This window comes from Ornithodoros turicata, unplaced genomic scaffold (assembly GCF_037126465.1).
Source record: "Ornithodoros turicata isolate Travis unplaced genomic scaffold, ASM3712646v1 Chromosome87, whole genome shotgun sequence".
NCBI classification, from domain to species: domain Eukaryota; kingdom Metazoa; phylum Arthropoda; class Arachnida; order Ixodida; family Argasidae; genus Ornithodoros; species Ornithodoros turicata.
In genome coordinates, this window is record NW_026999395.1 from 502,544 (window position 1) to 516,371 (window position 13,828).

The following is a 13,828-nucleotide window of genomic DNA, read 5'->3' on the forward strand; positions in this document are numbered from 1 at the left end:
TGAAAGTGCATTGTCTTGGAAGCCCACTACTGGAATTGTTCAAAGTGTGTCACAGCTGCAAGGTTATCACATTATATCGGTCCTAACTTTGCAGGGTTCTCCTAGTTCGGCACAACTGTCATTTCTCTTTATTGCTCTCCCGATCCTACCTTCTCAGAGATTAATGTGGTTCTCCATGCATTGCATGGCCACTGCCTTTTTCTACTCATTCTACTTTTTCGGTTTCTTGTTCTGTTGAATAAATCAATTGAGAGTTTGCAGCCATCACGCTGTCTACTGTGTTTGCCCCTCATCTATATTGATGTGCTATAACGGTATAGCATATCAACATGCCAAGAGCCTACCAACAACAACCAAACAACCTTGCTTAGTCCTACTTTTGGATGGAAACTACACCATCTGGTAACATCCACATATATAAAATTTTAGTCGACGGACATTTGCTGTTTTTGTACAACCTTCATTGTACGTTTCTTTTGTCTCACTTAGCAAGCCTGAAGAAAAGTTCTCATCTTCATCAAGATGACAGGTCATTTTTTTATCTGCAGCATTATTGTTCCTGTAACCTTTTCACCAACAGAGAATACAAAACTGCACAAATGATAAAATATAACTTGCTTGTTAAATTCAAAAGGGAAAGACGAAACCGTTTATACTTCTCTTGTTTATTTTGTTGCAGGTTTTACAACTCTATCAAGTACGTCAAAACATCAGAGGGCAGGAAGTCCTACTCTGTTTCCTAAATCCCTGGATAATAAAAAAGAAATATATGTGCAAGTTGCGACAAAATGTTGCATCTGCTCTTATATTTCAATTAAATGTTACGATGCGTTTGTCGTGCACCCTGAAGCCAATTCCAATTTGCAGGGCAGTACTTTATAGAAGTACACCTAAATTACATTAGCAGAGATCTTATGCAATAAATTATTTAGCCATTTTGGAGCACTATTGCCACCACCAATGTTGCATGGTGACTTCAAACCCAGATCAAGGGTCGCTAATACTTGAAGTCAGCCCTCAATTCCTTCTTTACAAATGTTAGTTGGCAATATTAATTGGCAAATTTAGACACCTGGTCAATAAGAAGTATATTAAAAGGTTATGGACACAGTTCAGCTGAATAACACTCATGAAAATAATAGTATTTACTCATATATACAAGACATGAGACTAATAATTATAATATGCTGTGACTGCAAAGAAAAAGCAATGAGAAAAACTGGCAGCAAGCAAGAAATAAAAAGTTGCTGACATTAATATATACATTTTTACAAGTCTGCACACATCCGCCTTGCGAATAGCCGACAGGTGAGTAACGGAATTTCCTGCAGAAGGGTTTTCCGTCCAATTTGCAGTTCAAGTAGCGCGTAAAGACCACAGCGCTGCCGGGTATGTTGCCATGACCTTCGGTTTCACGGATGTATGTCAAAGGCACTTGCAGTACCTCGGTGTCAAGGCACAGTATTTCGAAATATTCGTTAGTTGTGATGCAATTGTCTGTCTGCTTTTCACACGCATTCTCTACCTCTCGGCAGCAAAGACACTGGTCCGTAGTATCAATCGGTTTGCATTTCCCACATGAACACCTGCACGACGAAAAAACAGCGCTTGTTTGGGCTTACACAAGTGCTTCTCCCTGATACCTGTAAATTCCACAAACCAGTCCGTGTTCACGGCAGGGTGAGCTACTGGTGGGCACGAATGTGACTCCGGTAAATCTCTGGACGAGGAAGCACACACTATTCAGCACGCTATCGCATGAACGGAAGTTCTGTGTGAGCGATAGTTCTCGAATGCGGAATTCCAGCGCACTCATGTTCGAGAGGTTCGACATTCTAGACGTAGAAAGTGGTCACAAATTCCCACTGCCATTTTCGTTGTCGCCGGATTAGCGAGCGGAACCTATTACATGCGTCCTCGACAGATGGCGTGGGGTGATGCAATTGTTGACAGACTGCTCGGTTTCGGACATGCAATCATCGAAAATTCGATTGTAGAAAAACTACAGCGATTTCAGCGGAGTTCTTTGATATTTTGAAGGTTCAAGCTTTTCGCTGAAGATGAAGTTTCGATAGATTTTTATTCACTTTTCGGTCCCTTTAAAGGAGATACCATTCGAATGCAGCCGTGACAAAGAGGTGTGTCCGAGGAAGCCTTGGAAACTAACCTGTGCAGGGACCAGTCACGGAAATAGGGCTGCAGGCGTCTGACTCCCAAGGGACTGCACGGTGGTGGGCTGTCACATTTGTCACAGGAAGTGGGAAGCTGCATGGTTGAAATTTTCATCAGACACACATCACACCATTGTGAAAGTTTAATGCAAGAAGCTAGGGGGAGATATAATTCGAACGTAGCCATGAGAATGAAGTGCTACTCAGGAGGCCTTAGAAACTCACCTGTGGAAGCGCCAGCCGCCATACGAATCGGGTTCATGGACGAGCCTGGAGTCTGCACGAGGGAGGGCTATCACCTTCGTTCAGGAACTGGGAAGCTGCATGCTTGAAATTTTCATCAGACATACATCCCGCTATTGTGAAAGTTTAATGAAAGAAGCTAGGCGGAGATACAATTCGAGCATAGAGCCTTAGAGACTCACCTGGAGTGCCCAGCCACGGGAATATGGCCCTGAGAGGAGACCGAGGCGTCTTACTCCCTGAGGCATGCATGGGGGAGTGCCACGTTCGCCCTGGAACCGGGAAGCTGCATGCTTAACACTTTGTTCACGCACACTTCACACCAATGTAAAAGTGTAATGAATGAAGCTAATGGAGATAGCATTCGAACGTAGCCGTGAGAAAGAGAGGAAGCCTTCGAAACTCACCTGTGGAGGGACAGCCCACGAGGGAGGAGCACGGAGGTATGGAACTCCCTGAGGCCTGCACGGGGTGCAATCATGTTCGCCAAAGTACTGGGAAACTGCATGGTTAAAATGTTGATCACACACGCATCACGCCAATGTGAAAGTTCAATGGAAGTAGCTAGGGGAGATAGCATTCGAACGTTGCCGTGTCAAAGAGGTGCGTTAAGAGGTGGCCTTAAAAACTTACCTGTGGAGAGGTCAGCCACGGGCATAAGGCCCACTGTGTGATTTCCCTGAGATTACCAGCTTGACCAAAGAGGGCAAGGATTAGAACCTTTGCCACTTGGCGGTTGTCTCTTAAGGTAGCTGTGGCGTTCTTTAATGTGTGATCTTTTGTGACGCGCAGTAGAGTTTGAACACAGAACTTGTGTAGCAGCATCCTCGGTCCGTAATGATTCTAACGGGGCACCCAAGGTCGCCACAATGTCCTGCAGTGACCGCTTCGCTACTGTCGCACTCGTGAAAGCACCCACGCACGCAATCATGTAAGCTCTGGCCTTTTTACTTCTCACGAAGGATATCTGGTGGCTTATGTACACGGTAAGCCAGAGCGTTCCCACTTTGCCAATGCTGTGCAGTTCACCTGGGCTTTCTCCAACGGCATCTTGTGATAGAGGCACTCTAAGCATGAGTCAGTGTACCTTCTAACGCTAAGCAGCGCATTCGTGGAGACCAATGCGTTCTCTGCAGCATTCGCATTCTCTTCTCAAGGTCGAAGTGGCTGATTCATGTTGACATCAACGCTATATTTGCAACCCATTATCGGGCCCCTCACACTAGAACTTCCTTCTCTCATTGCAACGTTCCTTGCAAAAAAACGCTTCAGATCCTCTGTTGCAATTCCAGCTTCATGCGTGTTTCACTTTTGTTCTCTGCCAGCTATTCAAAGCTTCTTTCAGTTCCTGTATGTGGGGGTCAGTACATTGAGCTGCGGCGGGCCAGTCTCGTACCGTGCCTGTATCCAATCGATGACGTCCATTTTTTCGACAAATGCTCCACGTGGCTCATCCTTTCGCGGCGCTGGTGCTAAACGCCGAAACTGAACTTCCGCAGGCGGCGGAGACACCAACCTCCAATTCGTGGGACGATATGTTTCTTGCTGAAGGCCATTGGGAAGGCGTTGCTGTCAATTTTTCTACCGTCTAAACTGCTGATAAAGCTTCAGGCATGTAGGAGCGGCATTTCTTGCTGCCCCGTTTCGTCCTACGGCTGTAAATAATTGGGTGAAGCTGTCCGTCTTCCTGCTGTTGCAAGCTGCTCCTCCCAGGCATCCACGTGACAGTTGTGGCCATGGGTGAGTAAAGTGCCAACATCGACATTGGTATTTAAGAATTTCAAACGCTTCTGCTCATGATCCACAGCGCCTTGTTTTGCCTTTACTGACCCCGCGATCAATGAAACAGTTTGACTTCAAGTACCTGCACAAACCAGGGTAGCAACGCTGTTCGTGCACTCCAAATGAGTAAGAACGTTGTCATTAGGGATTATGGTTGGCTAACGGCGTGCTGTGTGTGATGAGGATACGGGCGTATCACATTCGTCGACAAAGAAGGTGTCACATCCAAGTCGAAATTGCCATTTGGAGCCGTTTGGGAAACGGCTCCACAGTCTAGCTTGGTAGAGCTCAGTCCCTTTAATGGGCCTTGTAGAACTCGTAGACTGTAGACTTATCAGCTTGTTGGCATCCGGACAAATTCCGGATGGCGCTTCGCCATCGTCCACGCTACAACACTCCCTCTCCTCAGAAGCTGACCGATGCTTGCAGTCGTTACGGGGAGGTGGAGAATGAGGACACCACGTAGATAAGGAGCAGGTGGGAACACGCCTTGTGGTTATGGCAGGGGGTAGAACAGCTGAATGATGGCATATGCGCAAGAGCGATGTAAGCGATGTAAGTGAGGAGCTGAAGCAATCTGGGCTCCAGGGAGAGAGGGCTACAGTAATGCAACCGATACGTGAGCGGTGATCCTGTAGGGTTGTCGCCTGGGAAGTGCAGAGGAGGAACGTCTTGCAGCAGGTGGATGTCAAGAGCGGAGCTTACTGTGGTCCCCGGTGGAACAGTGGTCCCGATGACGCCTTTCTGTCAGGAGGCGTTTGCATGCTGGCTTTGCCAAGATCAGAACTGATAGGATATGCCAGGTAGGAAGGAAACGTGGGCTGGGTTGCTGGACTGCATGGGGTATAGGAGATGCATCTGGTGCGGTCGATAGCCGCGACCGGTACTGGAACGTGTGTCTCTGTGTCTGTGAACGTGAGAACCGCCGCGGTGACCATGGCGCGTTGAGAGTGATTCGGGCGCCGTGAAATGCCAGGTCATTAAGTAAAGGTTCCCAGCAAATCATAAACATCCAGAGGATGACTTCGAGATAACACTCGAGGGACATTAAGGACATCCTGTGAATGTCCATTGTGTGCTGTCAAGATGGACTGCATGTGGACATTCAAACAAGCATCCATTTCCTGTCCATGAGACATCCACATGGATATTTTTGGACCTTTCTGGGAGATTTTACGTACAGGTATTACAGCCGCAGTAATGACAGTACAGTGTACTTAGCTTTACTTTAGCTTTATTATAGATTATTTAATGGGTATAAACAGCATACATTTCACAATATATGTAAACGTACAGTCTGACAAGGTTATGCAGCACAGTGAGTATTGACGGGAAAGTATATAAACGTATCAAAAACTCAAACACAACAGATCCTTAGGCTTGGATACATATCACAGTGTAACAATGACTGCTCTTGACAGTCGGTATCACACTAGCGCCCCTTGAAAACTGGTGCAGACTAGGATTAAGAGTACTACAGTAAGTTTCACAATTCCTCAGGCGAGGTCACCTGTATATATGTCTATATATGTCTCTATATTAGAATATCATGTAAGCTCCTCGAGGTTAGATTAGGCATGGGAGTGTGACATATCGCCTTCACCACCACACCAGACTAGAATATATTTATCAACTATATATATATATATATAAAGTGATATGAGTCGTCTCACAGTTCACTCAGACTAGCACACTCAGATATGCATGACAGTATTTCAAAGCCCCCTTGGACGGAAGTATGCAATAACAGCACAACAGGGAAGGCGCCCTAGCAGTTCCTTAAGACCTCGGCATACATGACAGTGTGCCAAAAAATACAGGGAGTTTTTTTTGCCTGAAACAGACTTTTTGCAGAAAGAAATACGTTATCAACGTGTCGAGGATAGCTTGAGTACCAGAGGTATATGCGTGCAGAAGCAGCACGGGCAGAAACACCACGTTAATAGTTCAGTGTTTTAAAATGTTACCTGGACTTTTAAATCAGTCGCTGTTGCTGGGGCTGTTTTAGGATTTTCATACACTGTCTGTGTCTTTTCCTTGTATGCACTCCTATACAGTGAGAAAGTTGCATTGTTTATGGTATGTCGTAACTACCAGATCCCTAATTAGATGAAATTACCACCCTACTGAGGACCTGTGACTTTCCAACATGGCAGCACAAGTTGGAAGCAAGCGTCTTGACAGGGAATCTCGAATGGTGTATACCGGGTGTTTCAGTTAAATCCCCGGCTAAATAATTTGCGAACGGGTGCACCAATCGAAGAACTTTCTTTTTCACAAGTACCTCTTTTATGCCGCCAACAAGCTGCGCACCGTGTGAATGAGTGTTTTGGTTGCTCATTATCTAAAGAAAAATTCAAATGAGTTTCGTAAAAAGAACAACTTCTAAAGCAAGGCTCTGCCGTTATTAAAACGGGTACTACGGCTTTTGGGACCTTCAGTGGACAACGTTTAGAGGAAAATCTCCAAATGAAGCGACCATTTTTTGCAGTAATTAATTGGTTTCGGTTTACACAATTTGTAGTGGGTGGTCGCAGTGAAGCGCAAAAGGGGGCTTTTCCGCTCACTTACCCACCAATTTAAACTTCACTTTATTTATTTTTGTTTAGGTGTCCAAACACAACCCACAACGGTCTTCTTCCAATGAATTACATCCTTACACCAATGTATACACCAATGAATTACGCCCTTTTGCGCTTCGCTGCGACGAAAAATATGTAAGCCGAAATCAATTACCTATTGCAACAAATGACCCGCTTCGTTGGCAGATTTTTGTCTAAAGGGGGTCCCAAAGGTCCCAAAAGGGGTTGTACCCATTTTAATGGGTAACAGCGTGCTGCTTTAGAAGTTACGTTTTTTAACGAAACTTTGAATTTTTAATTAAAGAATGAGCGCTTCCCACTCATTCACACAGAGTGCAGCCTGTGGGTGGTATCGGACAGGAAATAAAAACGAAAGTTCTTCGTTTGGTGCACCCGTTCGCGAATTATTTAGCCCGGGGATCTAAGTGAAACACCCGGTATAGTTTGAATTATCCTTCACCCAATTTCATTCTGACATTTTATTCTATACAAGTCTACTATTGTACACTTTCATCTCAATTTTAATATTTGCCTCATTCATATACTTCACATTCCAAACTTCTTTGCAAACTTCGTATTTCAAATGAACAGCCTCAAATACAGTTATCATACAGTTATTACACCTTTCTTTGAAAGCCCCAAAGACACATTTTATCTAAATAGTCATCAGTGGTCATAGTAGCGAAGCTGTAGCAGACGCATGTAGCGCTGAGAACTATACTTACCGAGACAACTGTTTAAAACAAAAAAGCTCCCTGTGCGTAAGCTGTGCTCATTCTACAGTTGCTCTCGCCAGCTTTTTTTCTCGGTCTTTAGCATGTCGCAACCATGCCTTGATATGAGTCTCCACTTCCACGTTGTTTGCTGTGGACGTTTTTGTGTTTGCTCGTACAGCCCCTGAAATGAACGATAACCTGATTCACCAATTGGCACGTGGCGCATTCTAACAAATTATGCTATAGCTAACTTGATAAGTACAAATGCTTAAGACGAATGCACCATTTTTAATATGTGGCGGCGTGGTTTCCGTTTTCATGTGCTTCTACTAGTGTCCTGCATTTACTTGCTTTTTGGTTATTCATCTTATGTTTCAAGCCTGGTTTTTACTGCTTCTGTGTCCACAAATTTTTGGGTGTGCGTTTGATACATGCAATATGATCAGGAAACAGGCCTTGTCATTCACTACTGTTTTGCACTTCTTGAGCTACTATGAGCTACTATGCGCTTCTTAAGCTTAGTGCAGCCATCCTGCATTAAAGCTCTCTGTTATTGTTCCTGGGTCATGTCCGTACATTTTTTTATGCAAAAACCCGGGAAGCGTAGTCTAACTCATTGGTGGGAACGGGAAATCTAAGAACGGAAAAAAATGGTACCAGCGTCAGCATGGTACCGGTATGAATGTTCCGCCTATTTTAAGCCACTACGACAGCCACGCATGCCCTGTGCGTTCTGAGGAAAATGGTTGACTAGGCACATGTAGTACCATAAGCACAGTTACAACTATAGTACATACAGTACAACCAGCACTTGATGTTCTCTAGCAAAAATGACCTTCTTTTTAGTCAAAGATGTACGGTTCTCATTGATGCAGTAAAGACTCGTACATTGCACTGTGATGGAGATGACATTTGAAGGTATGGTATTACTGAAAATGATGCTGAGGAACTTGAGCACTGCGAATTTTCGTTTCCCTTTCTGGCCGATCCAGCTGTACTGTTCCGCCAGGGAGTCTGTCAATATGTAGCACAGGATGTTCCGTGTTGCGTGGCCAACATCATTACCCCCAAGGCGACATAGTTCGTCTATCTACATTTGGGTAGAGCAACAAAGATATTAGACGAGTACCAATGAACTACCTTAATGATAGGGTAATGCGCACCAGCTTTATCAACCGCATAAGTACACCACATGGAATGCTTTTTGTGGGATACAGTCTCGCATAAAAAATTGCTTATCCATTTCATACTGGGATAATGTTAAGACATATAATATGCACTACTTTAGCATTATTTAGTGTCCTTAAGTTTTCTGTACGATATGCATAGTTCTGAAGGCATGTAGCTTATTAACCTTGACTGCGAATATACTTCAGTAATGCTAGAAAGATTGCTCACCAGTTGCGCTGTCTTGCTCTCGTTCAGGGTGCTGTCAAATGCCTCCAGGTCTTCAGTGCTGGTGAAAGGTGCTTGAATTATAGACGGACAATGCTCAAGAACGCGGGTGTGTCGAGAACACAGCTCCTCCAGTACTACACCATGTTGAAGCTGGGTTAGGCGCACCATATGCAGCAGCCTCATGGCCTGCCGTTGAAACTCTGTATGACAAGGCAGAGCACCATTATAGGGTGGTTCCATAAGTTTCCGGCCCGAGTTAGAAAATGCGCGAAATTTGAAAATGCGATTAAGGACGTGTGGCGCCATCTGTTGGAGGGCCGGAGCACCACCCTCAACCCTCTCCATGCTTTTGTCGGTTGAAGAGCGGCATTTCAAACAGCCAGAGTGCACTCTTCAGTTAAAATGGAAAAAAAATCGAGTGCCGCGCTGTGATAAAATTGTTGACAAAAGAGGACTTTCGCCTACACAAATTAAAGCGCGACTGGACAACGTGTACAGGGAAGCCTCTCCGTCGTACAACGGTAAAAGACTGGGCTAAGCAGTTTCGACTGGGGCGAGAGTCCATTGAAGATGATCCACGCGATGGTTGTCCAGTGGAAATGGTGACACAAGAAAATTCGTCTCTTGTCGAGAGGAAGTGCTGAGCGACAGGCGTCTGAAGGTGAAGGAAATCCCAGAAAGGCTGGGGCTTTCCAAAACTACCGTTTTTCGCATCATCGGCGAGGGCCTTCACATGAAAAATGTCAGTGCGTGATGGGCGCCACGACTTCTCTCGTCAGTTCAAAAACAACAGAGCGTCGTCTGTGCCAAACAGTTTTTCTAGCTTGAAGAAATATTGAAGTGAATTGTCACAGAGGATGAGACTATGGTGCTCTACTATGATCCCCTTTCGAAAAAGGAGTTGATAGAATGGCGCAAACCAGGAGAAGCACCCCAACAAAAACCAAGGTCACACAATCCACAAAGAAGATCATGGCAACAATATTTTGGAATTGTCACGGGATCCTCCTCGTCGACTTCAAGGAGAGGAACACCACAGTGAATGCGACTTATTATGCTTCACTCCTGCGTCGACTGCGAGATGCCATCAAGGAGAAGAGGCGCGGCAGGTTGAGTCGAGGTGTCCGGTTGCTCCAGGACAATGCCCCTGTCCACACGGCTTCTGTTGCCAAGGCTGCACTGAAGGAGTGCTGCTTTGAAGAAATCCACCACCCACCCTACAGCCCAGACATGGCACCGAGTGATACTACCTGTTCTAAAACTTGAAGAGGGATCTCAGAGGACGGAGATTTCAAAACGATAGTGAGGTGCAAGAGGCAGTTTTTCAGCGTTTTGCGGACAAACTTCGAATTATTTTTTCAAGGGTATGAGAATGCTGGTTGAAAGGTGCAAAAGTGAACTTAAGGGTGACTTGTTTTGTCTCTATCTAAGTTGGTCGGGCCGGAAACTTATGGAACCGCCCGTATTTGTAACTGAGGCGGTGCAACATTGTGATCACCGCAAGACGTGATGTTTTTACATCAAACCTGCCGTGTAGTTTTAACCAGAGTGTCGAACCAAAACTTGCATTGCTTCAGTTCAGGTTCGCAGACATTTGTAGATAAAGGCTCGATGATTCCATTTCTTAAGGCGTTTCCAACGAGAATTGCACATACTCTGGATGACCGAAGCTTTGAGGTAAAGATCAAGTAGTTGTGTTTATGCGTAATATAGGAGGGACTTGGCAACGATTGGTATGTCACACAGCTCTGAAAAATTGCATTAACACGGAGTATAAAAGTACTTGGTATGGCTTACATGAATGCAAGCACAGTACAAGTCCACCATGACTGACCATAGTCTGCGAAAGATTACTTACAGTAGCACGTAGTGTAGTTACTGATGACATTTCTCCCAAGAAACCGAAACTGTAGCGCATGCTTATTCATTAATGTTGTCGCGTGTCTCCAGAGAGCAGGAGAGAGAGAGATTATATGTTTAATGGAGCAGAAAGGAGTGAGACTTTTGAGAGACTGTTATCCACTACATGTTGCTGTCCACTGAATGTTGTTGAGCATTAGATTTATTGAAAACTAACACAAATAATGATATAGCCATTTTGGAGCGCAGCTGTTGCACATATTTCCGTATTTGAAAAAACTCTATTTAAACCGGTAACCATGTCTCAGTTTTTGGTTCTCATGTGGTTCAGTTCCAGCACTGCAGTGCCAATATGGGTATGGTTCGTTTAGGAAATCGCGGGTTTTTTTCGGTTCTCGCTTCCGTCGACACCCTGGTTTTAATAGAAGTATTAGATCTCACAATACAATATACAAGCTGGTGTGGCAATCTTTACACTAAAGCTAAACAGAAAACAAATTTTAGCAGATGTATCATGCATATGTACCTCCGTGCAGCACAACCTTCTGTTTCCGTGATTGCTGCACGCTGCCCTCTCCTGCTAGGAGGTCGACTGAGCACAAAACAAATGAAAAGCCTACGTCAGTAAAAACTATACGAGAAACTAGAGTCGACTATTCGAAACAATATGATGACGATTCCGATGACTCGGATTTTATTGGCACATTTGCAACTAAGGCCATAATATTCAAACCTACAAAACATTAATAACCAAAATTATGCCGCAGACATTAACAGCAGAGCGACGAAACTCACGCTGAACAAATGTGCAGTTCAGTCGAGATAAGAAAGTGCGCTGGTGCCACAGAAATGGTGAAGCATTGGGCAAAAAAATGACTAAATATCCACGAGCTTGCATGCAGGGCCTGCGCTGAGGCACGCGCCAGTTGAACCTCCATCAGTCTCCGTCTGATCCATATCCCGGCTTATTGGTATGCATGTTTACGTTTACTTAAGGCTAGCCCACTTCTCCATGCTTCGTCTGACAATTATTACAAAAACATGGATAGAAATAGCAATATAACCAGTCACATATTTCTAGCTTTCTCCCTTGCAATTGCTGGTTAAAGGTTCTGCTTGCTTATGCGAAAATATAGGAAAACATTGTTCCACGCTTGCTGGCAGTGAACAGAAAACGTTACCTTGTTACCACTAACACTTTGTTATTTTCATGCCATTAGTGGCCTAACACGCTATAAATAATGCATTGATATACCCAAACACCCAAGCAATATTTTAAAACGGCTGGTCCAGTGGAGAGGAGCATCAAGCGGAATTCTGTTGCTTTCCATCTGTCTAGTTCAGTTAGGGTCCTCGATTTCCTAGACAATTCGCGGGTAATATAATCATGAAGAGAAAGATTCAACTCTGAAAGCTTGTGTCGGTCAGCTGGCCCAAGCGCACACCTAGGACCATGAACCCACAGGTTCAAAAGTTTCCGCATGACCCCCAGGCAGGTTAAATGCATGTAATCTAGTGGAGCTACAGCAATACAGTCAATATCGAGGTCTGTCAAGACTGATGTTTCCCTGTGATGGTCTTCGTCATGCTGTTCGCGAAAGCTGGCATCGGTTTGTAAAGGTGAGTCATTTTGGAGGAAGCACATTCGACTCGCCTTGTGCACTCCTTCAACAGTACACTTTGGACATCCTGACATCGCATTGTGACCTTGATACCAAACACGAATATACGTGCTGGAGCGTCACATATAATGCTGTCAACTATGACGGAGTGATGTTGGCCATTCAGGGTTATACCTCCATCTTGTAGTTCCTGCAAATCGTGTACCAGAGGCGTGAGCAACTCATTCGACGACGACGTACACACAGTAGTCTCCAACAAGGAAAATTTGCTGATTCTCTCCAACCTTAGGGAGGCACTGTATGGGCCAAAGTTGACTTTTTGAACTTTTCCTAATGGGAAGTCCGTCCACATTGAACTGAATTGGAATAATGGATGGATGGTACATCCGTTTTCTGTGCAGAATGGAATGAATGCCGCCAGACACACCAAAATGGCAATACTTGCCATTTCCCATTGGCACAAGCTTCGTTCCTGTAGACCGCGGAGTACGCAACAGCGCTCGAGCATCGGAAGGAAAGCCAGAGTGACAGGTGTGGGATCGGAGAACCTTCAAAAGGGCGCTCACTGCGGTCTGCGTCACATTGTGTGTGACGGCCCAGAAGAACGTCAGTGTCATGTATGACGCCAGGTGTGACGCTGGGTGTGCCGGTGTCGTTAAACTGCATACCATTGGGCAAATCTTCCAGTGCGGCTGTCCTAGCATGCCCACATCCATCTAGTAGAGCTTCGTTGTGTTCTGCTATCACCCGCGGAGGAGATGGCGCACGGGTATCAGTGACACTCGATGACAACGAATCGTCTTCAGAAACGTCTAAAACGTTCCCGTCAGCCGTTTCCACAGACGTGTCGGCCACGACATGCGAACTACTCGTCGACGCTGTTGGGTTAGCATAGTCAGCGAAAACGGCGATGAAACGCTCACTCTGTCGGTGTGCTGCATTATAAGCGTAACGTTTGTCCTTCACTTTCGGCATTTTAGTGCCACTTGCAACCGCCAAGGCACCAAAACACACTACGAAAGCTTTAGGATAGCACCGAAACTGCAGCAAAACTCGGAGCAGCGAGACGCGACAAGCGAACTCAGCAGAACATCATCCTTCGTAAAATCCTATATCACGAAGGAAACAGAAAGGAAAACATGGAAATGCATGACAATTACCTTCTACAGTGCTCCCCACCGTACGTCGTACAAAAGAAGCGACCACTGGAAGCGGCGCGGCAAAACGTGCAAATCCAACGAGGCGGCGAATGATGATTGTGAGAATGATGATGACAATCGTGTCGATAGCAGTGCCGCTAACTTGGTAGCACAAGCACTAGTTTCACTGGATGTGCGGAGGACCCAGGAGATCGGCTTCCTGGGTGGATAACGTAGGGGAAACGAGTTTTGACTCCATAAAAATGCTTTGTTAATAAGAGGATACAATTCCTCTAGGATTCAATGCATACATGT

At 45.2% G+C, this 13,828-nt stretch overlaps 1 protein-coding gene across 1 annotated transcript; it reads right to left on the reverse strand.

The window, feature by feature from the left end:
* Positions 1 to 7,427: 7,427 nt before the first annotated feature.
* LOC135374637 (uncharacterized) lies at positions 7,428 to 13,607 on the reverse strand. The gene is made up of 4 exons (XM_064607592.1): positions 13,535 to 13,607; positions 8,893 to 9,092; positions 8,425 to 8,584; positions 7,428 to 7,675 (listed from the first exon to the last, which is right to left on the reverse strand). The coding sequence occupies exons 2-4, from the start codon at positions 9,073 to 9,075 to the stop codon at positions 7,551 to 7,553; spliced, it is 468 nt and encodes a 155-aa protein (XP_064463662.1). The 5' UTR covers positions 9,076 to 9,092; positions 13,535 to 13,607; the 3' UTR covers positions 7,428 to 7,550.
* Positions 13,608 to 13,828: the final 221 nt, after the last annotated feature.